Below are 27,221 nucleotides of genomic sequence, written 5' to 3'. Positions count from 1 at the left end.
GTAGTTCAGCTGTGTTCTGAAAGTGACCGGTACTGAGGAACTCCTCTCTGAGGCCCTGATATCTCCCATATGTATCTCAGGATCCAAGGAGGTCTCCGCTTTCGGGGGATGGTGGGCACCAGACGGCGCCTCTTGGGTGTCAGACCAGATCTCTGGGCAGAAGGGTTCCTCAGTGGGTTGACTGAGTGCCTCTGGAGTTTGGCAGTGGAAGGTGGCGAGTTCTCGCTGTAATCCCCAAAAGTGCCTGTCCATGGTAGTAGAAAAGGCTTCTAAGGCACTTATAACTGCTGCCATCTCCATAATGTGTTGGTAATATGAAGGCCCTAAGATGGCCGCTGCAGGGGTACTTCAGGCCGGTGTCTCTTACAACTGTCAGGATTTAAAGCCTCTCCTGGGGTTTCAGTAAAGATCTGCTGGCTCAGTGAGCTCCCCAATTACTCCGACATGTGAAAAGTTAGCAATCTAGTATGCCGAGCAGTCATATAATATACTTTAGATCTATAGATTGTAGGAGCTGAGTGAGAGTGTGACTGCTCGGCTGCTAGGCTAGCTCCGCCCCCCGTGTTTTTTAATTTTTAAACTACAGTCACCACTGCACCCTATAGTTTCTCCTTTCTCTTGCTAGTCTTCGGTCGAATGACTGGGAGGGGGCAGTTAGGGGAGGAGCTATATAGACAGCTCTGCTGTGGGTGATCCTCTTGCAGCTTCCTGTTGGGAAGGAGAATATCCCACAAGTAATGGATGAATCCGTTTACTGGATAACACCACAAGAGAAATAAATTTATCAGGTAAGCATAAATTTTGTTTTTACTGCCAAATGCGATAAAAAAAAAAATCACTTTTTCACAAACTTTAGGTTTCCCACTGAAATTATTTACAAACGGCTTCTGCAATTATGGCACAAATGGTTGTAAATGCTTCTCTGGGATCCCTTTTTTCAGAAATAACAGACTTTTATATGGCTTTAGGGTTGCTTTTTGGTAATTAGAAGGCAGCTAAATGCCGCTGTGCACCACACGTGTTTTATGCCCAGGAGTGAAGGAGTTAATTAGGGAGCTTGTAGGGTTTATTTTAGCTGTAGTGTAGTAGACAACCCCAAGTATTGATCTAGGCCCATTTTGGTATATTTTAGGCCACCATTTCACCGCCAAATGTGAGCAAATAAAAAAAAAAAAAAAAAAAAAAAAACTTTACATTTTTCACAATTTTAGGTTTCTCAATGAAATTATTTACAAACAGCTTGTGCTATTATGGCAGAAATTGTTGTAAAAGCTTCTCTGGGATCCCCTTTGTTCAGAAATAGCAGACTTATATGGCTTTGGTGTTGCTTTCTGGTAATTAGAAGGTCGCTAAATGCTGCTGTGCACCACACGTGGATTTTGCCCAGCAGTGAAGGGGTTAAATTAGGTAGCTTGTAGGGAGCTTGCAGGATTAATTTTAGAGATCAGCCTCCCACCTGACACATCAGACCCCCTGATCCCTCCCAAACAGCTCTCTTCCCTCCCCCATCCCACAATTGTTCCCGCCATCTTAAGTACTGGCAGAAAGTCTGCCAGTACTAAATAAAATAGATTATTATTATTATTATTTTTTTAAATAAAAATAATAAAATATTTTAGCTGTGATGGATCTCCCCCCCCCCCTCCAGCTCTCTAACCCTCTCCCCTACCTAATTACCACCATCTTGGGTGCACACGCTCCCATGCGCACCCATATCGAGGCATCACTGCAATACCCTCAAAGCTGCTGGAAGCGATTGCGATCGCTTCCAGCACTCTGTTAGACAACGGACGTACCAGGTACGTCTATTGTCATTAACTGTTAGTTTTTGCATGACGTACCTGGTACGTCAGTTGTCATTAAGGGGTTAAATTACATTATTTATCTGAATAACAAACGTTTTGTTTTTACTTTAGTGTCATTTTAAGAGTAGAGTGATAACTGGAACAGTTGGGGGTTGTGTAAATAATTGTGGTTTATTTTACCTTCCTTGATAAAGTTATTGATCTTATCATTATTCCCCTCAGGCCTTTAGATCTGCACTGCGAGTTATCCTCTCCTGTGTGTGCCAGTACGCCGATGGCACTAAATAAATTCCCCAAGCAAAGCAGGAAGAAAAAGGAAGCAAACAAGATGCCGGAGGACCAGATGATTATTGTATGTTATATTTTTTGCAGATTTCGGATCACATACCTAAACATTGGTGGTTTTCTCATGACTCGCATTCTTTTACTTTCTGGCAGTGAAGTGGTTAATCGGCTTGTAAGGTTAATTTTTGATGCATGGTAAAGATTACCCCCTCACCTAATATCTCCCTCACCCTCCACTGGTAACCAGTATGCTCACTTTTTCTTTTTTTTTTTTTTTCTGCAGTGTTGTGACCCCATGCAATATTAGTCTTCAGAAACAGTCTACGCCAGAATTTTTATTGTTTAATAAGATCGATAAACCCTTTTTCTCTTGTTAAGTGTATCCAGTCCACGGATCATCCATTACTTGTGGGATATTCTCCTTCCCAACAGGAAGTTGCAAGAGGATCACCCACAGCAGAGCTGCTATATAGCTCCTCCCCTCACTGCCATATCCAGTCATTCTCTTGCAACTCTCAACAAAGATGGAGGTCGTAAGAGGACTGTGGTGTTTTATACTTAGTTTATTTCTTCAATCAAAAGTTAGTTATTTTTAAATGGTACTGGAGTGTACTGTTTATCTCAGGCAGTATTTAGAAGAAGAATCTGCCTGCGTTTTCTATGATCTTAGCAGCAGTAACTAAGATCCTTTGCTGTTCTCACATATTCTGAGGAGTGAGGTAACTTCAGAGGGGGAATAGCGTGCAGGTTTTCCTGTAATAAGGTATGTGCAGTTAAAATATTTTTCTAGGGATGGAATTTGCTAGTAAAATGCTGCTGATACCGAAGTAATGTAAGTAAAGCCTTAAATGCAGTGATAGCGACTGGTATCAGGCTTATTAATAGAGATACATACTCTTTTATAAAAGTGTATTTTAAAACGTTTGCTGGCATGTTTAATCGTTTTTTACATATGTTTGGTGATAAAACTTATTGGGGCCTAGTTTGTTCCACATGGCTGGCTTGAATTTTGCCTAGAAACAGTTCCCTGAGGCTTCCCACTGTTGTAATATGAGTGGGAGGGGCCTATTTTAGCGTTTTTTTGCACAGCAAAAATTACAGACACAGACATCCAGCTTCTTCCTGCATGATCCAGGACTTCTCTGAAGGGCTCAAAAGGCTTCAAAAGTCGTATTGAGGGAGGTAAAAAGCCACAGTAGAGCTGTGGCAGTTGTTGTGACTGTTTAAAAAACGTTTTTGTCATTTGTTATTCCGTTTTTGGTATTAAGGGGTTAATCATCCATTTGCAAGTGGGTGCAATGCTCTGCTAACTTATTACATACACTGTAAAAATTTCATTAGTGTAACTGCATTTTTTCACTGTTATTTCAAAATTTGGGAACATTTGTGTTTCTTAAAGGCGCAGTAACGTTTTTTATATTGCTTGTAAACTTGTTTTAAAGTGTTTTCCAAGCTTGCTAGTCTCATTGCTAGTCTGTTTAAACATGTCTGACACAGAGGAACCTACTTGTTCATTATGTTTGAAAGCCATGGTGGAGCCCCATAGGAGAATGTGTACTAAATGTATTGATTTCACCTTAAACAGTAAAGATCAGTCTTTATCTATAAAAGAATTATCACCAGAGGGTTCTGTCGAGGGGGAAGTTATGCCGACTAACTCTCCCCACGTGTCAGACCCTTCGCCTCACGCTCAGGGGACGCACGCTAATATGGTGCCAATTACATCAGGGACGCCCATAGCGATTACCTTGCAGGACATGGCTGCAATCATGAATAATACCCTTTCAGAGGTATTATCTAGATTGCCTGAATTAAGAGGCAAGCGCGATAGCTCTGGGTTTAGAGATACAGAGCGCGCAAATGCTGTTAGAGCTATGTCTGATACTGCGTCACAGTATGCAGAACATGAGGACGGAGAGCTTCAGTCTGTGGGTGACATCTCTGACTCGGGGAAACCTGATTCAGAGATTTCAAATTTTTAATTTAAGCTTGAGAACCTCCGTGTATTGCTTGGGGAGGTATTAGCTGCTCTGAATGACTGTAACACAGTTGCAATTCCAGAGAAATTGTGTAGGCTGGATAGATACTATGCTGTGCCGGTGTGTACTGACTTTTTCCTGTACCTAAAAGGCTTACAGAAATTATTAGCAAGGAGTGGGATAGACCCGGTGTGCCCTTTTCCCCACCTCCTATATTTAGAAAAATGTTTCCAATAGACGCCACTACACGGGACTTATGGCAGACGGTCCCTAAGGTGGAGGGAGCAGTTTCTACTTTAGCAAAGCGTACCACTATCCCGGTTGAGGACAGTTGTGCTTTTTCAGATCCAATGGATAAAAAATTGGAGGGTTACCTTAAGAAAATGTTTATTCAACAAGTTTTTATTTTACAGCCCCTTGCATGCATTGCGCCTGTCACTGCTGCGGCAGCATTCTGGTTTGAGGCCCTGGAAGAGGCCATCCAGACAGCTCCATTGAATGAAATTATTGACAAGCTTAGAACGCTTAAAGGGATACTAACACCTCATTTTTTCTTTCATGATTCAGATAGAGCATGCAATTTTAAGCAACTTTCTAATTTACTCCTATTATCAATTTTTCTTTGTTCTCATGTTATCTTGATTTGAAAAAGCAGTAATAAAAGGTTAGGAGCCGGCCCATTTTTTAGTTCAGCACCTTGGTAGAGCTGCTGATTGGTTTGCTACAGTTAGCCACAAATCAGCAAGTGCTACCCATGTGCTGAACAAAAAATGGTCTGGCTCTAAAGCTTACAGTACTGCTTTTTCAAATCAAGATAGCATGAGAACAAAGAAAAATTGATTATAGGAGTAAATTAGAAAGGTGTTTAAAATTTCATGCTCTATCTGAATCATGAAATAAAAAAATTGGGTTTAGTATCCCTTTAAGCTAGCTAACTCATTTGTTTCAGATGCCATTGTTCATTTGACTAAACTAACGGCTAAGAATTCCGGATTCGCCATCCAGGCGCGTAGGGCGCTATGGCTTAAATCCTGGTCAGCTGACGTGACTTCAAAGTCTAAATTACTCAACATTCCTTTCAAGGGGCAGACCTTATTCGGGCCTGGCTTGAAGGAAATTATTGCTGACATTACTGGAGGCAAGGGTCATACCCTTCCTCAGGACAGGGCCAAATCAAAGGCCAAACAGTCTAATTTTCGTGCCTTTCAAAATTTCAAGGCAGGAGCAGCATCAACTTCCTCCGCTTCAAAACAAGAGGGAACTGTTGCTCATTCCAGACAGGCCTGGAAACCTAACAAGTCCTGGAACAAGGGCAAGCAGGCCAGAAAGCCTGCTGCTGCCCCCAAGACAGCATGAAGGAACGGCCCCCTATCTGGAAACGGATCTAGTGGGGGGCAGACTTTCTCTCTTCGTGCAGGTGTGGGCAAGAGATGTTCAGGATCCCTGGGCGTTGGAGATCATATCTCAGGGATATCTTCTGGACTTCAAAGCTTCTCCTCCACAAGGGAGATTTCATCTTTCAAGGTTATCAGCAAACCAGATAAAGAAAGAGGCATTCCTAAGCTGTGTGCAAGACCTCCTAGTAATGGGAGTGATCCGTCCGCGGAACTGGATGGAACAAGGACAGGGATTTTATTCAAATCTGTTTGTGGTTCCCAAGAAAGAGGGAACCTTCAGACCAATCTTGGATCTAAAGATCTTAAACAAATTCCTCAGAGTTCCATCATTCAAAATGGAAACTATTCGGACCATCCTACCCATGATCCAAGAGAGTCAGTACATGACCACAGTGGACTTAAAGGATGCCTACCTTCACATACCGATTCACAAAGATCATCATCGGTTCCTAAGGTTTGCCTTTCTAGACAGGCATTACCAATTTGTAGCTCTTCCCTTCGGGTTGGCCACTGCCCCGAGAATTTTTACAAAGGTTCTGGGCTCACTTCTGGCGGTTCTAAGACCGCGAGGCATAGCGGTTGCTCCGTATCTAGACGACATCCTGATACAGGCGTCAAGCTTTAAAATTGGCAAGTGAACGTGGAAAAGAGTTCTCTATAACCACTCACAAGAGTCTCCTTCCTAGGGACTCTTATAGATTCTGTAGAGATGAAAATTTACCTGACGGAGTCCAGGTTATCAAAACTTCTAAATGCTTGCCGTGTCCTTCATTCCATTCCACGCCCGTCAGTGGCTCAGTGCATGGAAGTAATCGGCTTAATGGTAGCGGCAATGGACATAGTGCCATTTGCGTGCCTGCATCTCAGACCGCTGCAATTATGCATGCTAAGTCAGTGGAATGGGGATTACTCAGATTTGTCCCCTCTACTAAATCTGGATCAAGAGACCAGAGATTCTCTTCTCTGGTGGCTTTCTCGGGTCCATCTGTCCAAGGGTATGACCTTTCGCAGGCCAGATTGGACGATTGTAACAACAGATGCCAGCCTTCTAGGTTGGGGCGCAGTCTGGAACTCCCTGAAGGCTCAGGGATCGTGGACTCAGGAGGAGAAACTCCTCCCAATAAATATTCTGGAGTTAAGAGCAATATTCAATGCTCTTCTAGCTTGGCCTCAGTTAGCAACACTGAGGTTCATCAGATTTCAGTCGGACATCACGACTGTGGCTTACATCAACCATCAAGGGGGAACCAGGAGTTCCCTAGCGATGTTAGCAGTCTCAAAGATAATTCGCTGGGCAGAGTCTCACTCTTGCCACCTGTCAGCAATCCACATCCCAGGCGTAGAGAACTGGGAGGCGGATTTGCTAAGTCGTCAGACTTTTCATCCGGGGGAGTGGGAACTCCATCCGGAGGTGTTTGCTCAACTGGTCCATCGTTGGGGCAAACCAGAACTGGATCTGATGGCGTCTCGCCAGAACGCCAAGCTTCCTTGTTACGGATCCAGGTCCAGGGACCCGGGAGCAACGCTGATAGATGCTCTAGCAGCTCCTTGGTTCTTCAACCTGGCCTATGTGTTTCCACCGTTTCCTCTGCTCCCTCGACTGATTGCCAAAATCAAACAGGAGAGAGCATCAGTGATTCTGATAGCGCCTGCGTGGCCACGCAGGACCTGGTATGCAGACCTAGTGGACATGTCATCTCTTCAACCATGGACTCTGCCTCTGAAGCAGGACCTTCTAATACAAGGTACTTTCAATCATCCAAATCTAATTTCTCTGAGACTGACTGCATGGAGATATAACGCTTGATTCTATCAAGGCGTGGCTTCTCAGAGTCAGTCATTGATACCTTAATACTGGCTCGGAAGCCTGTCACCAGGAAAATCTACCATAAGATATGGCGTAAATATCTTTATTGGTGTGAATCCAAGAGTTACTCATGGAGTAAGGTTAGGATTCCTAGGATATTGTCCTTTCTCCAAGAGGGTTTGGACAAAGGCTTATCAGCTAGTTCTTTGAAAGGACAGATCTCTGCTCTGTCTATTCTTTTGCACAAGCGTCTGGCAGAAGTTCCAGACGTCCAGGCATTTTGTCAGGCTTTGGTTAGGATTAAGCCTGTGTTTAAAACTGTTGCTCCCCCGTGGAGCTTAAACTTGGTTCTTAAAGTTCTTCAGGGAGTTCCGTTTGAACCCCTTCATTCCATTGATATTAAACTTTTATCTTGGAAAGTTCTGTTTTTGATGGCTATTTCCTCGGCTCGAAGAGTCTCTGAGTTATCTGCCTTACATTGTGATTCTCCTTATCTGATTTTTCATTCAGACAAGGTAGTTCTGCGTACCAAACCGGGGTTTTTACCTAAGGTGGTTTCTAACAGGAATATCAATCAACAGATTGTTGTTCCATCATTGTGTCCTAATCCTTCTTCAAAGAAGGAACGTCTTTTGCATAATCTGGACTTAGTCCGTGCCTTGAAGTTTTACTTACAGGCTACTAAAGATTTTCGTCAAACATCTGCCCTGTTTGTCGTTTACTCTGGACAGAGAAGAGGTCAAAAAGCTTCGACGACCTCTCTCCTTTTGGCTTCGGAGCATAATACGCTTAGCCTATGAGACTACTGGACAGCAGCCCCCTGAAAGGATTACAGCTCATTCTACTAGAGCTGTGGCTTCCACCTGGGCCTTTAAAAATTAGGCCTCTGTTGAACAGACTTGCAAGGCTGCGACTTGGTCTTCGCTTCACACCTTTTCAAAATTTTACAAATTTGACACTTTTGCTTCTTCGGAGGCTGTTTTTGGGAGAAAGGTTCTACAGGCAGTGGTTCCTTCCGTTTAAGTTCCTGCCTTGTCCCTCCCATCATCCGTGTACTTTAGCTTTGGTATTGGTATCCCACAAGTAATGGATGATCCGTGGACTGGATACACTTAACAAGAGAAAACATAATTTATGCTTACCTGATAAATTTATTTCTCTTGTAGTGTATCCAGTCCACGGCCCGCCCTGTCCTTTTAAGGCAGGTCTAAATTTTAATTAAACTACAGTCACCACTGCACCCTATGGTTTCTCCTTTCTCGTCTTGTTTCGGTCGAATGACTGGATATGGCAGTGAGGGGAGGAGCTATATAGCAGCTCTGCTGTGGGTGATCCTCTTGCAACTTCCTGTTGGGAAGGAGAATATCCCACAAGTAATGGATGATCCGTGGACTGGATACACTACAAGAGAAATAAATTTATCAGGTAAACATAAATTATGTTATTACCTACCAGTTTTGCATAACCAACACTTATGTTAATATACTTTTTTTAGCTCTGATTACCTTGTATCTATGCCTCTGCAGATTGCCCCCTCATCTCTGTGCTTTTGACAGACATGCAGTTTAGTCAATCGGTACTCCTTAGTAACTCCAGTAAAATGGATTTATTTAAAATTGCATCAACAGGAAAATTTAATTTTGACTAGACTGTCCCTTTAAGTTGCTGATGATCACCATAAAACACCACCTCGGCACCAGACAACAAAAGTTTGTTACTTTGGAAAAGGCGTTGTAATGAAGCCCTTAACACTCACCTGTTAATAACTGGTGGTTTTGAGAAGCTGGTGCATTTTTGGGTAATTAGGAATCTCCTCCAGCGTATAGTTGTTAATACATACATTGCCATCAGCAAATTGTATTTCAATGGGTATGGGTTTCATTTAGATGATCTACTTGCCCAAGGTTCATATTGCAAGTGCATAGCATTGTTATGCAACTTAAAGGTAGATCTGTTCTGCAGTTTATAGTAATCACGGTGTCTGTTGAATAACAAGTTTCAGAGCACAATTCAACAATTTCTTTAGTCCTCTTTTTTTTAACCTTAGGCAATAAAGTCAAAATTAAAGGAACCGTATACTGTAGAATTGTTTTTCCCCTTTTAATGTGTTTCCAATTACTTATAACAGCTGCAAAGTATAAAATGTATGACATTGCTTCTTTAGGTTTATTGTTGTTTGAAACCACAACCCATAAAATTGACTGAGCTTGTATGGAAATTAGATCCTTTTTTTTTTTTTTTCTGTAAACAGGCATGCTACTTTATATTATCTGTCTGTATACCAAAGCCCAATACTTGGAGAGAACACTTGAAAATGTTTATTACTATCTCTCCTAAAGGGATGCTAAACCCAATGATCTTTAATGATTCAGATAGAGCAGAAACTTTCTCATTTACTCCTAGTCCTATTATCAAATTGTGAAAAATGGGGTTTATTTAGCAGCGCTAATAGAAGCTTGGAAATGATGATACCAATCTAACTAATGTATTATACAATCTTGTTTATTTAAAAATTCTTATAACACATAAAACAGCAAATGCTATTCCTAATTAATAAAGGGACGTCTCCCTTATTCAACACTTTTAAAAACAGACTAGAACCATATATTGATAAACCCTAGAATTCCAGGTATAAAAGAATTAATTCTATAGATAACATATGGCAAGCAACAAATTGGTGAATTAAATTTGTAAAAGGCACAAATATATCAATCTTAATATATTAAAAGCAAATAGATACAGCGCTAATTTTCAAAATGTTATTGGAAAGTGAGCGTAACGGTTTCGGTACAACTGTGATTAGAAATTTAGAGTAACAGCTTTGCAGTTCTTTAGTAACAAATATCGTTATCAAGTTACACAGTTACTCTCCTTAGACATATAATTGGCTCAGGTGTGCTGGATAGTTAAAAGGCAAAAAGCAGCCGTTATTCTGAATTTAGAGCCAAAACAATTGTGGTTAATGGAAATGGTTAATTTAACATATGAATACCTTGATGTCTTTAAAGTTCAGTTTGCGCGATTTAAAAAACTGCAGTGCAAATTAGTGTAGAGGTACCTTAATCTGTCCTGGTTGCAACCGCTGATATTCTTCACTGTGAGGGATTCACAGACTGTTTGATCCTGGTGCTTCTGATGAGTCACCTGACCTTCTCTTTGATTCAGAGGTCAGAGGTGATGATCCATTCTGTTAATGTAGTTATCCTTTTTTGTTTTCCTTTCTTCTTATAGCCCAAATATTACTTTCATCTGGGTTCCCTCAGACTTTTTGAGGTTTGAAGAAATCTTTGGTCAGTGTTTAGCAGTAACACCGTGTACCCTGAAGTTGCCAAAGGTAGATTTTAACTTACAGGGTCAGGAGAAAAGTTTAAAGTTGCAGGGTCACACAGCTTTGTGACAGTGGTAGATGAAGTTTAGTAGAGTGTAGCAGGTCCCATTCAACGTGTTTCACCCTTCTGGGCTTTATCAAGAATGTTTATCCTGCTAGCTTCTGGCTTTTTAAAGGTATGAATGTGTTTTGATTGGTTCCTTCATTTCCTTTTGATTTCTATCAACACCTGTGTGGCTTCCAATGTAAAGGTGGACTTTATTTAAGTTGGTAATGATTGTTTCTGTGTTGTTATTTAGTTACTTCATACACAAGGAAGAGAACTTATCATTTCTGCTTTTTTAGCATTCATACAATTCAACTAATATATTTCTCAATTCTTAAGTGCCTTTATTAAATAATATACATTTAAATCGTGCAAACTTAAAATTACCTAAACTAAAACGAAAATATAAGATCAGAATCATCATTCCCATATCTAGAATTATTGTCAGTGGCTAAAAAATTAACGATATATACATATTACTTTTCTGACTTTTCTAAATTTCTGATTTAATTGTACGCCCATTTTTAAATTTATAAAAATTGTTGAACTTACTATCCTTTGTTGAAAAGTAATATGTATATATCGTTAATTTTTTAGCCACTGACAATAATTCTAGATATGGGAATGATGATTCTGATCTTATATTTTCGTTTTAGTTTAGGTAATTTTAAGTTTGCACGATTTAAATGTATATTATTTAATAAAGGCACTTTAGAATTGAGAAATATATAAGTTGAATTGTATGAATGCTAAAAAAGCAGAAATGATAAGTTCTCTTCCTTGTGTATGAAGTAACTAAATAACAACACAGAAACAATCATTACCAACTTAAATAAAGTCCACCTTTACATTGGAAGCCACACAGGTGTTGATAGAAATCAAAAGGAAATGAAGGAACCAATCAAAACACATTCATACCTTTAAAAAACCAGAAGCTAGCAGGATAAACATTCTTGATAAAGCCCAGAAGGGTGAAACACGTTGAATGGGACCTGCTACACTCTACTAAACTTCATCTACCACTGTCACAAAGCTGTGTGACCCTGCAACTTTAAACTTTTCTCCTGACCCTGTAAGTTAAAATCTACCTTTGGCAACTTCAGGGTACACGGTGTTACTGCTAAACACTGACCAAAGATTTCTTCAAACCTCAAAAAGTCTGAGGGGAACCCAGATGAAAGTAATATTTGGGCTATAAGAAGAAAGGAAAACAAAAAAGGATAACTACATTAACAGAATGGATCATCACCTCTGAATCAAAGAGAAGGTCAGGTGACTCATCAGAAGCACCAGGATCAAACAGTCTGTGAATCCCTCACAGTGAAGAATATCAGCGGTTGCAACCAGGACAGATTAAGGTACCTCTACACTAATTTGCACTGCAGTTTTTTAAATCGCGCAAATTGAACTTTAAAGACATCAAGGTATTCATATGTTAAATTAACCATTTTCATTAACCACAATTGTTTTGGCTCTAAATTCAGAATAACGGCTGCTTTTTGCCTTTTAACTATCCAGCACACCTGAGCCAATTATATGTCTAAGGAGAGTAACTGTGTAACGATAACGATATTTGTTACTAAAGAACTGCAAAGCTGTTACGCTAAATTTCTAATCACAGTTGTACCGAAACCGTTACGCTCACTTTCCAATAACATTTTGAACATTAGCGCTGTATCTATTTGCTTTTAATATAATAAGATTGATATATTTGTGCCTTTTACAAATTTAATTCACCAATTTGTTGCTTGCCATATGTTATCTATAGAATTAATTCTTTTATACCTGGAATTCTAGGGTTTGTCAATGTATGGTTCTAGTCTGTTTTTAAAAGTGTTGAATAAGGGAGACGTCCCTTTATTAATTAGGAATAGCATTTGCTGCTGTTTTATGTGTTATAAGAATTTTTAAATAAACAAGATTGTATAATACATTAGTTAGATTGGTATCATCATTTCCAAGCTTCTATTAGCGCTGCTAAATAAACCCCATTTTTCTCTTTTATCCACCGTTTAGTTCTCTTTGAGGGAAGAACTTTTTTAGCAGCAGGAATCCACCTTTAGGCGCTCCTATCACACTACATATAAATAACTATTATCAAATTGTCTTTGTTCACTTTATATCTTTATTATATAAAAAAAAGCAGGAATGTAAAGTTTAGGAGCCGGCCTGTTTTTGGTTTAGAACCTGCGTTGTTTGCTTATTGGTGGTTAAAATGTAGCTTACATTCCTGCTTTTTAAATAAAGATAGCAAAAGAACGAAATAGGAGTAAATTAGAAAGCTTAAAATTTCATGCTCTATCTGAATCGTGAAAGAAAAAAAAAATCGGGTTTAGTATCCCTTAAAGGGACAGTCAACTCAAAAAATGTTATTTAAAAAGATAGATAATCCTTTTATTACCTATTTCCCAGTTTTGCAAAACCAGCACTGTTCTATTAATACTTTTTACCTTTGATTACCTTGCATCTAAGCCTCTTCTGACAGCCCCCTCATCACATGACTTTATTATCTATTGACTTGCATTTTATCCAATTAGTGCAGTGCCTGCCACAAGCGTGAGTACAATGGTATCTATATGGCTCACATGAACTAGTCCCCATGTTGTGAAAAGCTAATAAAAAAAACTTGATCAGGGGGCTGTCTTTAGTGGCTTAGAAACGGGCAGACATTTAGAGGTTTAAATGTTATAAAGTATATAAATATAACAATGTTGGTTGTGCAAAGCTGGGGAATGGGTAGTAAAGGTTTTACCTATCTTTTTAAACGATAACAATTTTGGTGTTGACTGTCCCTTTAACCCCCACTGTAATTTGTGTATTACACATTTGTTGATTATGCAGTTTTTACTCTATTTGATGGTTCTTTTAAAGGAGCATTAGTTGAAATGTGCCCCAGGGGGTGGCAATGTGCGTTGTTCCGTTGGGCCTGACTTTACCTGTATGTATGTCCCCTTTGCTGAGTTTAAGCAAAGCTGTAGACGGGCATTAGTGCCATATGACAATGCTGTAATGCATTTGTTATGTACCTCGAAGATAGATCATCCACTATCTGGATCCAACGTATATGTTTAGCAGGTTTGTCACACTTTTCTCTCCTAGGAATTGCTTATTTTAGGTTTTTTTAAATATTAACTTGAAACACTGCAGGTTAAATAGTTTGGTGTTTAATTTTGAAAATTTCCCCAGGATGCTGGTCAGAAACACTTCGGTCCCGTGGTCTGTAGCACTTGTGGGATGATATACGCAGCAGCCAGCCTAGAAGATGAAGCTCAGCACGGCCAATATCATCAGAGGCTACTGGAGAGCATTCGATTTGTGGTAAAGTTATCCCACAAAAGACTGCCTACAATCAGACTATACAGACAATATACGGTAGCACTAGAATCAGATTATACAGACAAAGTAGCACTAGAATCAGATTATACAGACAATATAATATAGCACTAGAATCAGATTATACAGACAATATAATATAGCATTAGAATCAGATTATACAGACAATATAATATAGCACTAGAATCAGATTATACAGACAATATAATATAGCACTAGAATCAGATTATACAGACAATATAATATAGCATTAGAATCTGATTATACAGACAATATAATATAGCACTAGAATCTGATTATACAGACAATATAATATAGCACTAGAATCAGATGATACAGACAATATAATATAGCACTAGAATCAGATTATACAGACAATATAATATAGCACTAGAATCAGATTATACAGACAATATAATATAGCACTAGAATCAGATTATACAGACAATATAATATAGCACTAGAATCAGATTATACAGACAATATAGCACTAGAATCAGATTATACAGACAATATAGCACTAGAATCAGATTATACAGACAATATAATATAGCATTAGAATCAGATTATACAGACAATATAATATAGCATTAGAATCAGATTATACAGACAATATAATATAGCACTAGAATCAGATGATACAGACAATATAATATAGCACTAGAATCAGATTATACAGACAATATAATATAGCACTAGAATCAGATTATACAGACAATATAATATAGCACTAGAATCAGATGATACAGACAATATAATATAGCACTAGAATCAGATGATACAGACAATATAATATAGCACTAGAATCAGATGATAGACAATATAATATAGCATTAGAATCCGATACAGAAAATATAATATAGCATTAGAATCAGACTATACAGACAATATAGCACTAGAATTAGACTATTTATATTTCTTTTTTAAGACACAATGAGTCCACGGATCATCTTAATTACTAATCGGATATTTACCTCCTGGTCAGCAGGAGGCAGCAAAGAGCACCACAGCAGAGCTTTTAAATAGCTCCTCCCTTCCCTCCCACTCCAGTCATTCTTTGCCTACATTAGTGTTAGGAAGTGGTAAAGTGAGGTGTTAGAAAAGATTCTTCAATCAAGAGTTTATTATTTTTAAAGTGGTGCAAGATTGTGCTGCTTTGTTCTAGGGTGTAGCCTTAGTCCATATCAGTCTCTTCAGTAGAGCTTTGGTGGCTTTAGAGCAATGGGAACTTGTGGGACATAATTCTCACTGCGCCTCCCATGTTTCTTGCTGCCCTATTTCCTTTGTTCTGAGGTAAAGCTTTGACTCAGCACTTTAGTCTCTTCAGGTCGATGTGAGGGAGAGGACGTCTCAACCCTGGGAGCTGCCAGGCAGAAGTTAAGGTAAGTGCTGCTTAAATTTCTGGGAGAAAGAAGGCTCAGAAATACAGTTAGCACACATTGAACATAAGGGGCTATGAAAGGTCTGGCTCTTTATGTTGGGAAATTTAATCTTTCTTGGAGTGAAAGTGTTTGGGCAGCGTGATTTTGCTGGGGCTGGAGCAAAGCTGTAGGAAGGCATACATTTTTGCTTTGTATGGCTCTGGTGGTTTCAAATCAGCATTAGATTGATGCCCACGATGGCGGTCCTTCCTGTTTTGTTGCGCTTCAGTTACTGGAGGCTGAGGGTGGTGCGACATTTTGCTGGTCGGTTCTAGTGTCGCATGCTGAGGGCTATCATGCGTTGCTAGTGCAGAGATGGCATTTACTCCTTTCAACAGCACATTGTTGTTTACTGCTTACGAGTCGTTTGGGGCTAAAAGGAGAGAAAGATTGACTGGGTCAGGTAGGAGCACTTCAGCAATTTGCTGAGGTGCAGAGGTGTTATTTTTTGTTAATTCGTTATTTGCTAAACTTGAATGGTTTGCAGTTTTTTTTCTTCCAAAATTAAGATTTTTATTGCCCATTTATACTATTGTGTTTCAGTATGGACCAAGGAGACTTGCAAGATGTTACTTGTTCCTTGTGTTTTGATGCAAATGTGGAACCACCAATCCCTCATGTATTGAGAGGACTAAGTTATAGGGAAAAATAATTTCCTGAGCAAAACTTTTCAAAAGTGGATGCTGTCCAAGAGTCTAATGTCGAGATTCATGGTATACCACTGCTCCCCAAGCGTCCCAAATGTTACTGCCCGCACAAGCAGTGCCCTGCGTTTCTGCTCCAACTACTGCTGGAGTTACCTTAAAAGACATAGCTTCCCTTATGTCTTCAACAATTTCTGATGCATTGTCTGCTTTTCCAATGTTGCGGGGCAAACATAAGAGGAAATCTAGACATTTAGTAAGTGAGGTTTCTGATGCAATTATGGCAGTTTTGGAGGTACCCTCCCAAGGTCCTGAAGAGGAGGGTACTGCGCCACCATCTGATGGTGAAATTTCGGATTCTGAAAGTTCATTACCTCTGACGGACTCAGAGGTTGTAACTTTTAGGTTTAAACTAGAACACCTCCGCCTGTTGCTCAGAGAGGTTTTGGTTACTTTGGACGACTGTGACTCCACGGTAGTGGTTGCTCCTATGAAGTCTAGTAAGTTAGACAGATATTTCGAAGTTCCTTCTTACTCAGACGTATTTCTGGTTCCAAAGCAAGCTTCGGAAATCATTACTAAGGAGTGGGAGAGACGAGGCATTCCCTTTTCTCCTCCTATTTTTAAGAAGATGTTTCCCATAGCTGACTCTTTCAAAGAGGCTTGGCAAAAATTCCTAAGGTGGAAGGGGCTGTTTCCACCTTAGCCAAGAGAACTACTATTCCCATAGAGGATAGTTGTGCGTTCAAAGATCCTATGGACAACAAATTAGAGGGTTTACTTAAGAAGATTTATGTTCATCAGGGTCTGCAATGGCAACCAGCTGCGTGCATTGCTACCGTCACTAGTGCGGCAGCATATTGGTTTGATGCGCTGTCTGAATCTCTCAGAACTGAGACTTCCTTAGGAGATTCAAGACGAGATAACAGCTCTGAAACTAGTTAATGCTTTTATTACGGACGCTTCCCTTCAAATTATTAAGCTGGGAGCTAAAAATTTTGTGTTTCTCTATTCTAGCCCGCAGAGCCTTATGGTTTAAAGCCTTGGTCTGTGGATGTGTCCTCTAAGTCTAAGCTTCTAGCTATTCCTTACAAGGGGAAGACCTTGTTTGGACCTGGCTTGACGGAAATGATCTCAAATATCACAGGGGATAAGGGTCATCTTCCTCAGGATAAGAGAAACAAACAAAATTTCAAGGGAAATTCTTCCTCTTCTAACCAGGAACAATCTAAGCCTACATGGAGGCCCAACCAGTCTTGGAATTAGAGTAAACATTCCAAGAAGCCTGCGATTGAGTCCAAGACGGCATAAAGGGCATGCCCCCTAACCGGGACCGGATCTTGTATGGGGCAGACTTTCCTTCTTTGTTCAAGCTTGGGTGCGGGACGTTCAGGATCCCTGGGTAATAGAAATAGTATCTCAGGGATACAAATTGGAGTTCAAAAGTTTTCCTCCCAGAGGCAGGTTTCTGCTTTCCAGATTATCTGCAGACTAGACAAAGAGAGAGGCATTCTTACATTGTGTAGGAGACCTCTCTGTCCTGGGAGTGATTGTTCCCGTTCCAGTACAGGGTCAGGGTTTTTATTCCAATCTGTTTGTGGTTCCCAAAAAGGAGGGAACCTTCAGACCAATTTTAGACCTCAAGAGTCTAAACAAATTTCTCAGGGTTCCGTCCTCCAAGATGGAGACTATTCATTACATTCTTCCATTGATCCAGGAGGGTCAATTTATGACAACAGTGGATTTAAAGGACGCATATCTACATGTTCCTATTCACAGGGATCATCACAAGTTCCTAAGGTTTGCCTTCCAGGACAAACACTTCCAGTTCGTGGCTCTTCCTTTCGGGCTGGCCACGGCTCCTAGTATTTGGAAAAATTTCCTTAGTCCCAAATACAAGGGTAACTTTCTTGGGAACTATAATAGATTCCCTATCTATGAAGAGTTTTTTGACAGGTCAGGAAATTAAAGATTATCGATACTTGTCTAGTCCTTCAGTCCACTACTCTGCCGTCAGTGGCCCAGTGCATGGAGGTAATCGGGCTGATGGTGGCGGCAATGGACATCATCCCATTTGTGCGGTTCCACCTCAGACCTCTGCAGTTAAATATGCTCAGGCAATGGAACGGAGATTATTCAGGCTTGTCTCCTCGAATAACCCTGGAGTAGGAGACAAGGGACTCTTTTCTATGGTGGTTGTCTATGGATCATCTCTCTCTCTCAGGAAACCTGCTTTCGCAGACCTCCTGGGTGATTGTGACAACAGACGCCATCATTCTAGGATGGGGAGCGGTTTGGGGCTCCCTAAAGGCTCAGGGAGTTTGAACTCAGTCGTAGTCTGTTCTGCCCATAAACATTCTGGAGCTGAGAGCAATCCTCAATGCTCTTCTGTCCTTGCCCCAGTTTGCCTCGGCCCGGTTCGTCAGGTTTCAGTCTGACAACATGTCAGTAGCTATCATCAATGAGGAACGAGGAGTTCCTTAGCGATTAGAGAGGTAACCAAGATAATTCAGTGGGCGGAGGCCCATTCTTGCTGCCTGTCGGCGATCCACATCCCAGGGGTGGACAACTGGGAGGCGGACTTCCTGAGCAGACAGACTTTTCATCCGGGGGAGTGGGAACTCTATCCGGAAGTGTTCTCCAGCCTGATCCTCAAGTGGGGTCAGCTGGAATTAGATCTCATGGTATCTCAATGGAATGCCAAGCTCCCGAGATACGGGTCGAGCTCCAGGGATCCCCAGGCGGAGCCGATAGATGCTCTGGCGGTTCCTTGGACCTTCCGTCTAGCATACCTATTTCCTCCGTTTGCGCTTCTTCCTCGGGTTATTGCTCGAATCAAGCAGGAGAGGGCGTCTGTGATCCTCATTTCTTCCAGCTTGGCTTCGCAGGATTTGGTATGCAGGTCTGGTGGACATGTCATCCCTGCCACCTTGGAGACTTCTGTTGAGGAAGGACCTTCTAATTCAAGGCCCCTTCCTTCACCCAAATCTAGTTTCTCTGAAGTTGACTGCTTGGAGATTGAACGCTTAATTTTGTCCAAGCAGGGGTTTTCTGATTCGGTCATAGAGACCAGGATTCAGGCTCGTAAGCCTGTAACTAGAAAGATTTACCATAAGATATGGTGTAAATATCTCTATTGGTATGAATTCAGGTGCTACTCATGGAGTAGAGTTAGGATTCCTAGAATTTTGTCTTTTCTCCAAGAAGGGTTGGAGAAAGGTTTATCGCCAACTTCCCTAAAGGGTCAAATTTCGGCCTTTATTTATTTTATTATTAAATGTCCCAGATGTTCAATCTTTTTGTCAGGCCTTGGTTAGGATCAGGCCTGTGTTTAAACCAGTTACTCCTCCATGGAGTCTTAATTTAGTTCTCAAAGTTCTTCAAGGGGCTCTGTTGGAGTATATGCATTCCTTAGATATTAAATTGTTATCTTGGAAAGTTTTTTGTTTCTTGTTGCTATTTCTTCTGCTCGGAGAGTGTCAGAACTCTCGACATTGCAGTATGAGTCTCCTTACCTTATTTTCCATTCAGAAAAGATAGTTTTACGTACAAAATTAGGATTTCTTCCTAAGGTTGTTTCTGATCGAAACATTAATCAGGAGATTGTGGTTCCTTCTTTATGTCCTAATCCTCCTTCTCAGAAGGAACGTCTTCTACATAATTTGGATGTGGTCCGTGCTTTAAAGTTTTACTTGCAGGCGACTAAGGACTTTCGTCAGTTGTCTTCTTTATTTTCTCAGGAAAACGTAGGGGACAGAAAGGCTTCTTCTCTTTCTTTTTGGCTGAGGAGTATCATTCGTCTTGCATATGAGACTGCTGGACATCAGCCTCCTGAGAGAGTTACTGCTCATTCCACGAGGGCTGTTGCTTCTTCATGGGCATTCAAAAATGAAGCTTCTGTGGAACAGATTTGCAAGGCTGCAACTTTGTCCTCTCTGCACACTTTTTCAAAATTCTACAAGTTTGACACTTTTGCCTCGGCTGAGGCCACTTTTGGCAGAAAAGTTCTTCAAGCAGTGGTGCCCTGTCTTGTCCCTCCCGTATCATCTGTGTACTCTAGCTTGGGTATTGGATCCCATTAGTAATTAAGACAATCCGTGGACTCATCGTGTCTTAAAAAAGAAAATTTATGCTTACTTGATAAATGTATTTCTATTTTGACACGATGAGTCCACGGCCCGCCCTGTTCTTGCAAGACAGATTGTTGGTTATTTTAAACTTCAGACACCTGCACCTTGGCTTTTCCTTTCTTTCCTTAACTTCGGTCAATTGACTGGAGTGGAAGGGAAGGGAGGAGCTATTTAACAGCTCTGCTGTGGTGCTCTTTGCCACCTCCTGCTGACCAGGAAGTGAATATCCCATTAGTAATTAAGATGATCCGTGGACTCATCGTGTCAAAAAAGAAATACATTTATCAGGTAAGCATAAATTTTCTTATTTAAGAGACTTGGGCAGCAAGACCTCTCTGTCTCTATTAAAATATCCAGTGTTCTCCCCAGGCATTATTTAATGGGCATACCAACCTGCCGCTACAATTTTTAAGACAGTATTAAGCTAATAAAGTTTTCAATGCTTGTTGCACAAATTATTTAATCAATCAACTATGCAATGTGTGCTTTGATTTTATCTAAAGCTCTCTGGGCTTGTGGGATTTTTTTTTTAATACATCTCGTCAGTACTTGTGTATATATATACAGGTAGCCCTCAGTTTACGCCGGGGTTAGGTTCCAGAAGGAATGGTTGTAAATCGAAACCGTTGTAAATTGAAACCCAGTTTATAATGTAAGTCAATGGGCAGTGAGGGAGATAGGTTCTCAAAATTGTCATAAGTAACACCTAATACATTATTTTTAAAGCTTTGAAATGAAGTCTTTAAATGCTAAACAGCATTATAAACCTAATAAAATAATCACACAACACAGACTTCACTTGCATTTTTCTGCAAACAGTTCTTTCTATGCATTCCAATCTGGACTGATTTATAGACAAAGATATTGTTCCTTTGAAATCTGCTTGATAGCTCAGGTCTGATTAATTTCAGCTTGCTTGGCTTTGCTGCAACACAAGCAGACAGCTCCACCTACTGGATATTTTAATAAATGCACTGCTTCTCAATGCTTTTCAATAGCAGTCACATGACTGGAAAAAAGGTTGTTATTCTGAAACAGTGTAAATTGAACTGTTGTAAAACGAGGGCCGTGTGTGTGTGTATATATATATATATATATATATATGTGTGTGTATGTATATATATATATACATACATATATGTATATGTGTGTAGGTGATGTATACATTATCATTTATTTATATAGCACCGCAAAATTCTGACAAGAATACAAATACATAAGACTATACAGATCTAGTACCGGACGAAGAGGGCCCTTCTCCGAAGAGCTTAGTCTACAGGTTGAGGGTGTAGACTTAGAGACATAAGGTTTGGGGTGTCTTGTCACATGGATTGTGTGTATTAGCAGCAGTGAGTCAAGGCACTTTAAGATTTATTTATTTTTTTGGCTAGGATGCCAGAGGAGATGGTAAGCCTACCTGAATATGTGGGGTTACAAAGAGTGTCTGAAGCTACACAAGGTTGGAGACAGCATTTAATCACATTAAAAATCATAACTGAATTGTTCTGCAAAAACTGATTTTATGGAAAAATTTAAATTCCTATTAAAAATGGTAAAGATTTGAAATTGTATATGAAATTTAAAGAATGTTTCTCCAACATAGGTGTGTCCGGTCCACGGCGTCATCCTTACTTGTGGGATATTCTCCTCCCCAACAGGAAATGGCAAAGAGCCCAGCAAAGCTGGTCACATGATCCCTCCTAGGCTCCGCCTACCCCAGTCATTCTCTTTGCCGTTGTACAGGCAACATCTCCACGGAGATGGCTTAGAGTTTTTTAGTGTTTAACTGTAGTTTTTATTATTCAATCAAGAGTTTGTTATTTTGAAATAGTGCTGGTATGTACTATTTACTCAGAAACAGAAAAGAGATGAAGATTTCTGTTTGTATGAGGAAAATGATTTTAGCAACCGTAACTAAAATCCATGGCTGTTCCACACAGGACTGTTGAGAGCTACTAACTTCAGTTGGGGGAACAGTATGCAGTCTCTTGCTGCTTGAGGTATGACACATTCTAACAAGACGATGTAATGCTGGAAGCTGTCATTTTCCCTATGGGATCCGGTAAGCCATGTTTATTACGATCATAAATAAGGGCTTCACAAGGGCTTATTAAGACTGTAGACTTTTCTGGGCTAAATCGATTCATTATTAACACATATTTAGCCTTGAGGAATCATTTTATCTGGGTATTTTGATATAAGAATATCGGCAGGCACTGTATTAGACACCTTATTACTTAGGGACTTTCCCAAAGCATAAGCAGAGCCTCATTTTCGCGCCGGTGTGGCGCACTTGTTTTTGAGAGGCATGGCATGCAGTCGCATGTGTGAGGAGCTCTGATACTTAGAAAAGACTTTCTGAAGGCGTCATTTGGTATCGTATTCCCCTTTGGGCTTGGTTGGGTCTCAGCAAAGCAGATACCAGGGACTGTAAAGGGGTTAAAGTTTAAAACGGCTCCGGTTCCGTTATTTTAAGGGTTAAAGCTTCCAAATTTGGTGTGCAATACTTTTAAGGCTTTAAGACACTGTGGTGAAAATTTGGTGAATTTTGCGGGGCTCCCATACAATTCCTTCATGTTTTTTCGCAATTGCAGTAATACAGTGTGTTCAGTTTAAAATTTAAAGTGACAGTAACGGTTTTATTTTAAAACGTTTTTGTACTTTGTTATCAAGTTTATGCCTGTTTAACATGTCTGAACTACCAGATAGACTGTGTTCTGAATGTGGGGAAGCCAGAATTCCTATTCATTTAAATAAATGTGATTTATGTGATAATGACAATGATGCCCAAGATGATTCCTCAAGTGAGGGGAGTAAGCATGGTACTGCATCATTCCCTCCTTCGTCTACACGAGTCTTGCCCACTCAGGAGGCCCCTAGTACATCTAGCGCGCCAATACTCCTTACTATGCAACAATTAACCAAATGAACACTTGTCAGCGTAAGCGCGGCTGCTCTGTTTTAGATACTGAAGAGCATGGCAACGCTGATACTAATATCTCTGAAGGGCCCCTAACCCAGTCTGATGGGGCCAGGGAGGTTTTGTCTGAGGGAGAAATTACTGATTCAGGGAACATTTCTCAACAGGCTGAACCTGATGTGATTGCATTTAAATTTAAGTTGGAACATCTCCGCATTCTGCTTAAGGAGGTATTATCCACTCTGGATGATTGTGACAAGTTGGTCATCCCAGAGAAGCTATGTAAAATGGACAAGTTCCTAGAGGTGCCGGGGCTCCCAGAAGCTTTTCCTATACCCAAGCGGGTGGCGGACATTGTTAATAAAGAATGGGAAAGGCCCGGTATTCCTTTCGTCCCTCCCCCCATATTTAAAAAATTGTTTCCTTTGGTCGACCCCAGAAAGGACTTATGGCAGACAGTCCCCAAGGTCGAGGGAGCGGTTTCCACTTTAAACAAACGCACCACTATACCCATAGAGGATAGTTGTGCTTTCAAAGATCCTATGGATAAAAAATTAGAAGGTTTGCTTAAAAAGATGTTTGTTCAGCAGGGTTACCTTCTACAACCAATTGCATGCATTGTCCCTGTCGCTACAGCCGCATGTTTCTGGTTCGATGAGCTGATAAAGGCGGTCGATAGTGATTCTCCTCCTTATGAGGAGATTATGGACAGAATCAATGCTCTCAAATTGGCTAATTCTTTCACCCTAGACGCCACTTTGCAATTGGCTAGGTTAGCGGCTAAGAATTCTGGGTTTGCTATTGTGGCGCGCAGAGCGCTTTGGTTGAAATCTTGGTCGGCTGATGCGTCTTCCAAGAACAAGCTACTTAACATTCCTTTCAAGGGGAAAACGCTGTTTGGCCCTGACTTGAAAGAGATTATCTCTGATATCACTGGGGGTAAGGGCCACGCCCTTCCTCAGGATCGGCCTTTCAAGGCAAAAAATAAACCTAATTTTCGTCCCTTTCGTAGAAACGGACCAGCCCGAGGTGCTACGTCCTCTAAGCAAGAGGGTAATACTTCTCAAGCCAAGCCAGCTTGGAGACCAATGCAAGGCTGGAACAAGGGAAAGCAGGCCAAGAAACCTGCCACTGCTACCAAGACTGCATGAAATGTTGGCCCCCGATCCGGGACCGGATCTGGTGGGGGGCAGACTCTCTCTCTTCGCTCAGGCTTGGGCAAGAGATGTTCTGGATCCTTGGGCGCTAGAAATAGTCTCCCAAGGTTATCTTCTGGAATTCAAGGGACTTCCCCCAAGGGGGAGGTTCCACAGGTCTCAGTTGTCTTCAGACCACATAAAAAGACAGGCATTCTTACATTGTGTAGAAGACCTGTTAAAAATGGGAGTGATTCATCCTGTTCCATTAAGAGAACAAGGGATGGGGTTCTACTCCAATCTGTTCATAGTTCCCAAAAAAGAGGGAACGTTCAGACCAATCTTAGATCTCAAGATCTTAAACAAGTTTCTCAAGGTTCCATCGTTCAAGATGGAAACCATTCGAACTATTCTTCCTTCCATCCAGGAAGGTCAATTCATGACCACGGTGGATTTAAAGGATGCGTATCTACATATTCCTATCCACAAGGAACATCATCGGTTCCTAAGGTTCGCATTCCTGGACAAGCATTACCAGTTCGTGGCGCTTCTTTTCGGATTAGCCACTGCTCCAAGGATTTTCACAAAGGTACTAGGGTCCCTTCTAGCTGTGCTAAGACCAAGGGGCATTGCTGTAGTACCTTACTTGGACGACATTCTGATTCAAGCGTCGTCCCTTCCTCAAGCAAAGGCTCACACGGACATCGTCCTGGCCTTTCTCAGATCTCACGGATGGAAAGTGAACGTGGAAAAGAGTTCTCTATCTCCGTCAACAAGGGTTCCCTTCTTGGGAACAATAATAGACTCCTTAGAAATGAGGATATTTCTGACAGAGGCCAGAAAAACAAAGCTTCTAGACTCTTGTCGGATACTTCATTCCGTTCCTCTTCCTTCCATAGCTCAGTGCATGGAAGTGATCGGGTTGATGGTAGCGGCTATGGACATAGTTCCTTTTGCGCGCATTCATCTAAGACCATTACAACTGTGCATGCTCAGTCAGTGGAATGGGGATTATACAGACTTGTCTCCAAAGATACAAGTAAATCAGAGGACCAGAGACTCACTCCGTTGGTGGCTGTCCCTGGACAACCTGTCACGAGGGATGACATTCCGCAGACCAGAGTGGGTCATTGTCACGACCGACGCCAGTCTGATGGGCTGGGGCGCGGTCTGGGGATCCCTGAAAGCTCAGGGTCTTTGGTCTCGGGAAGAATCTCTTCTACCGATAAATATTCTGGAACTGAGAGCGATATTCAATGCTCTCAAGGCTTGGCCTCAGCTAGCGAGGGCCAAGTTCATACGGTTTCAATCAGACAACATGACAACTGTTGCGTACATCAACCATCAGGGGGGAACAAGGAGTTCCCTAGCGATGGAAGAAGTGACCAAAATCATTCTATGGGCGGAGTCTCACTCCTGCCGCCTGTCCGCTATCCACATCCCAGGAGTGGAAAATTGGGAAGCGGATTTTCTGAGTCGTCAGACATTGCATCCGGGGGAGTGGGAACTCCATCCGGAAATCTTTGCCCAAGTCACTCAGCTGTGGGGCATTCCAGACATGGATCTGATGGCCTCTCGTCAGAACTTCAAAGTTCCTTGCTACGGGTCCAGATCCAGGGATCCCAAGGCGGCTCTAGTGGATGCACTAGTAGCACCTTGGACCTTCAAACTAGCTTATGTGTTCCCGCCGTTCCCTCTCATCCCCAGGCTGGTAGCCAGGATCAATCTGGAGAGGGCGTCGGTGATCTTGATAGCTCCTGCGTGGCCACGCAGGACTTGGTATGCAGATCTGGTGAATATGTCATCGGCTCCACCTTGGAAGCTACCTTTGAGACGAGACCTTCTTGTTCAGGGTCCGTTCGAACATCCGAACCTGGTTTCACTCCAGCTGACTGCTTGGAGATTGAACGCTTGATCTTATCGAAGCGAGGGTTCTCAGATTCTGTTATCGATACTCTTGTTCAGGCCAGAAAGCCTGTAACTAGAAAGATTTACCACAAAATTTGGAAAAAATATATCTGTTGGTGTGAATCTAAAGGATTCCCTTGGGACAAGGTTAAGATTCCTAAGATTCTATCCTTCCTTCAAGAAGGATTGGAAAAAGGATTATCTGCAAGTTCCCTGAAGGGACAGATTTCTGCCTTGTCTGTGTTACTTCACAAAAAGCTGGCAGCTGTGCCAGATGTTCAAGCCTTTGTTCAGGCTCTGGTTAGAATTAAGCCTGTTTACAAACCTTTGACTCCTCCTTGGAGTCTCAATTTAGTTCTTTCAGTTCTTCAGGGGGTTCCGTTTGAACCCTTACATTCCGTTGATATTAAGTTATTATCTTGGAAAGTTTTGTTTTTAGTTGCAATCTCTTCTGCTAGAAGAGTTTCAGAATTATCTGCTCTGCAGTGTTCTCCTCCTTATCTGGTGTTCCATGGAGATAAGGTGGTTTTACGTACTAAACCTGGTTTTCTTCCAAAAGTTGTTTCTAACAAAAACATTAACCAGGAGATTATCGTACCTTCTCTGTGTCCGAAACCAGTTTCAAAGAAGGAATGTTTGTTGCACAATTTGGATGTTGTTCGCGCTCTAAAATTCTATTTAGATGCTACAAAGGATTTTAGACAAACATCTTCCTTGTTTGTTGTTTATTCTGGTAAAAGGAGAGGTCAAAAAGCAACTTCTACCTCTCTCTCTTTTTGGATTAAAAGCATCATCAGATTGGCTTACGAGACTACCGGACGGCAGCCTCCCGAAAGAATCACAGCTCATTCCACTAGGGCTGTGGCTTCCACATGGGCCTTCAAGAACGAGGCTTCTGTTGATCAGATATGTAGGGCAGCGACTTGGTCTTCACTGCACACTTTTACCAAATTTTACAAGTTTGATACTTTTGCTTCTTCTGAGGCTATTTTTGGGAGAAAGGTTTTGCAAGCCGTGGTGCCTTCCATTTAGGTGACCTGATTTGCTCCCTCCCTTCATCCGTGTCCTAAAGCTTTGGTATT

At 41.2% G+C, this 27,221-nt stretch overlaps 1 protein-coding gene across 1 annotated transcript in view; it reads left to right on the top strand.

Moving 5' to 3' along the window:
- ESCO2 (establishment of sister chromatid cohesion N-acetyltransferase 2) overlaps positions 1–27,221 on the top strand; it is a 129,769-nt gene that overhangs the window by 59,116 nt on the left and 43,432 nt on the right. The window contains exons 5-6 of the mRNA XM_053709504.1: positions 2,028–2,157; positions 13,834–13,965. Of these exons, the coding sequence (XP_053565479.1) occupies positions 2,028–2,157; positions 13,834–13,965 (262 nt within the window). The remainder of the gene's footprint in view (positions 1–2,027; positions 2,158–13,833; positions 13,966–27,221) is intronic.

Source organism: Bombina bombina, chromosome 4 (assembly GCF_027579735.1).
Source record: "Bombina bombina isolate aBomBom1 chromosome 4, aBomBom1.pri, whole genome shotgun sequence".
Classification (NCBI taxonomy): domain Eukaryota; kingdom Metazoa; phylum Chordata; class Amphibia; order Anura; family Bombinatoridae; genus Bombina; species Bombina bombina.
This window is presented reverse-complemented; position numbering and strand designations above follow the sequence as displayed.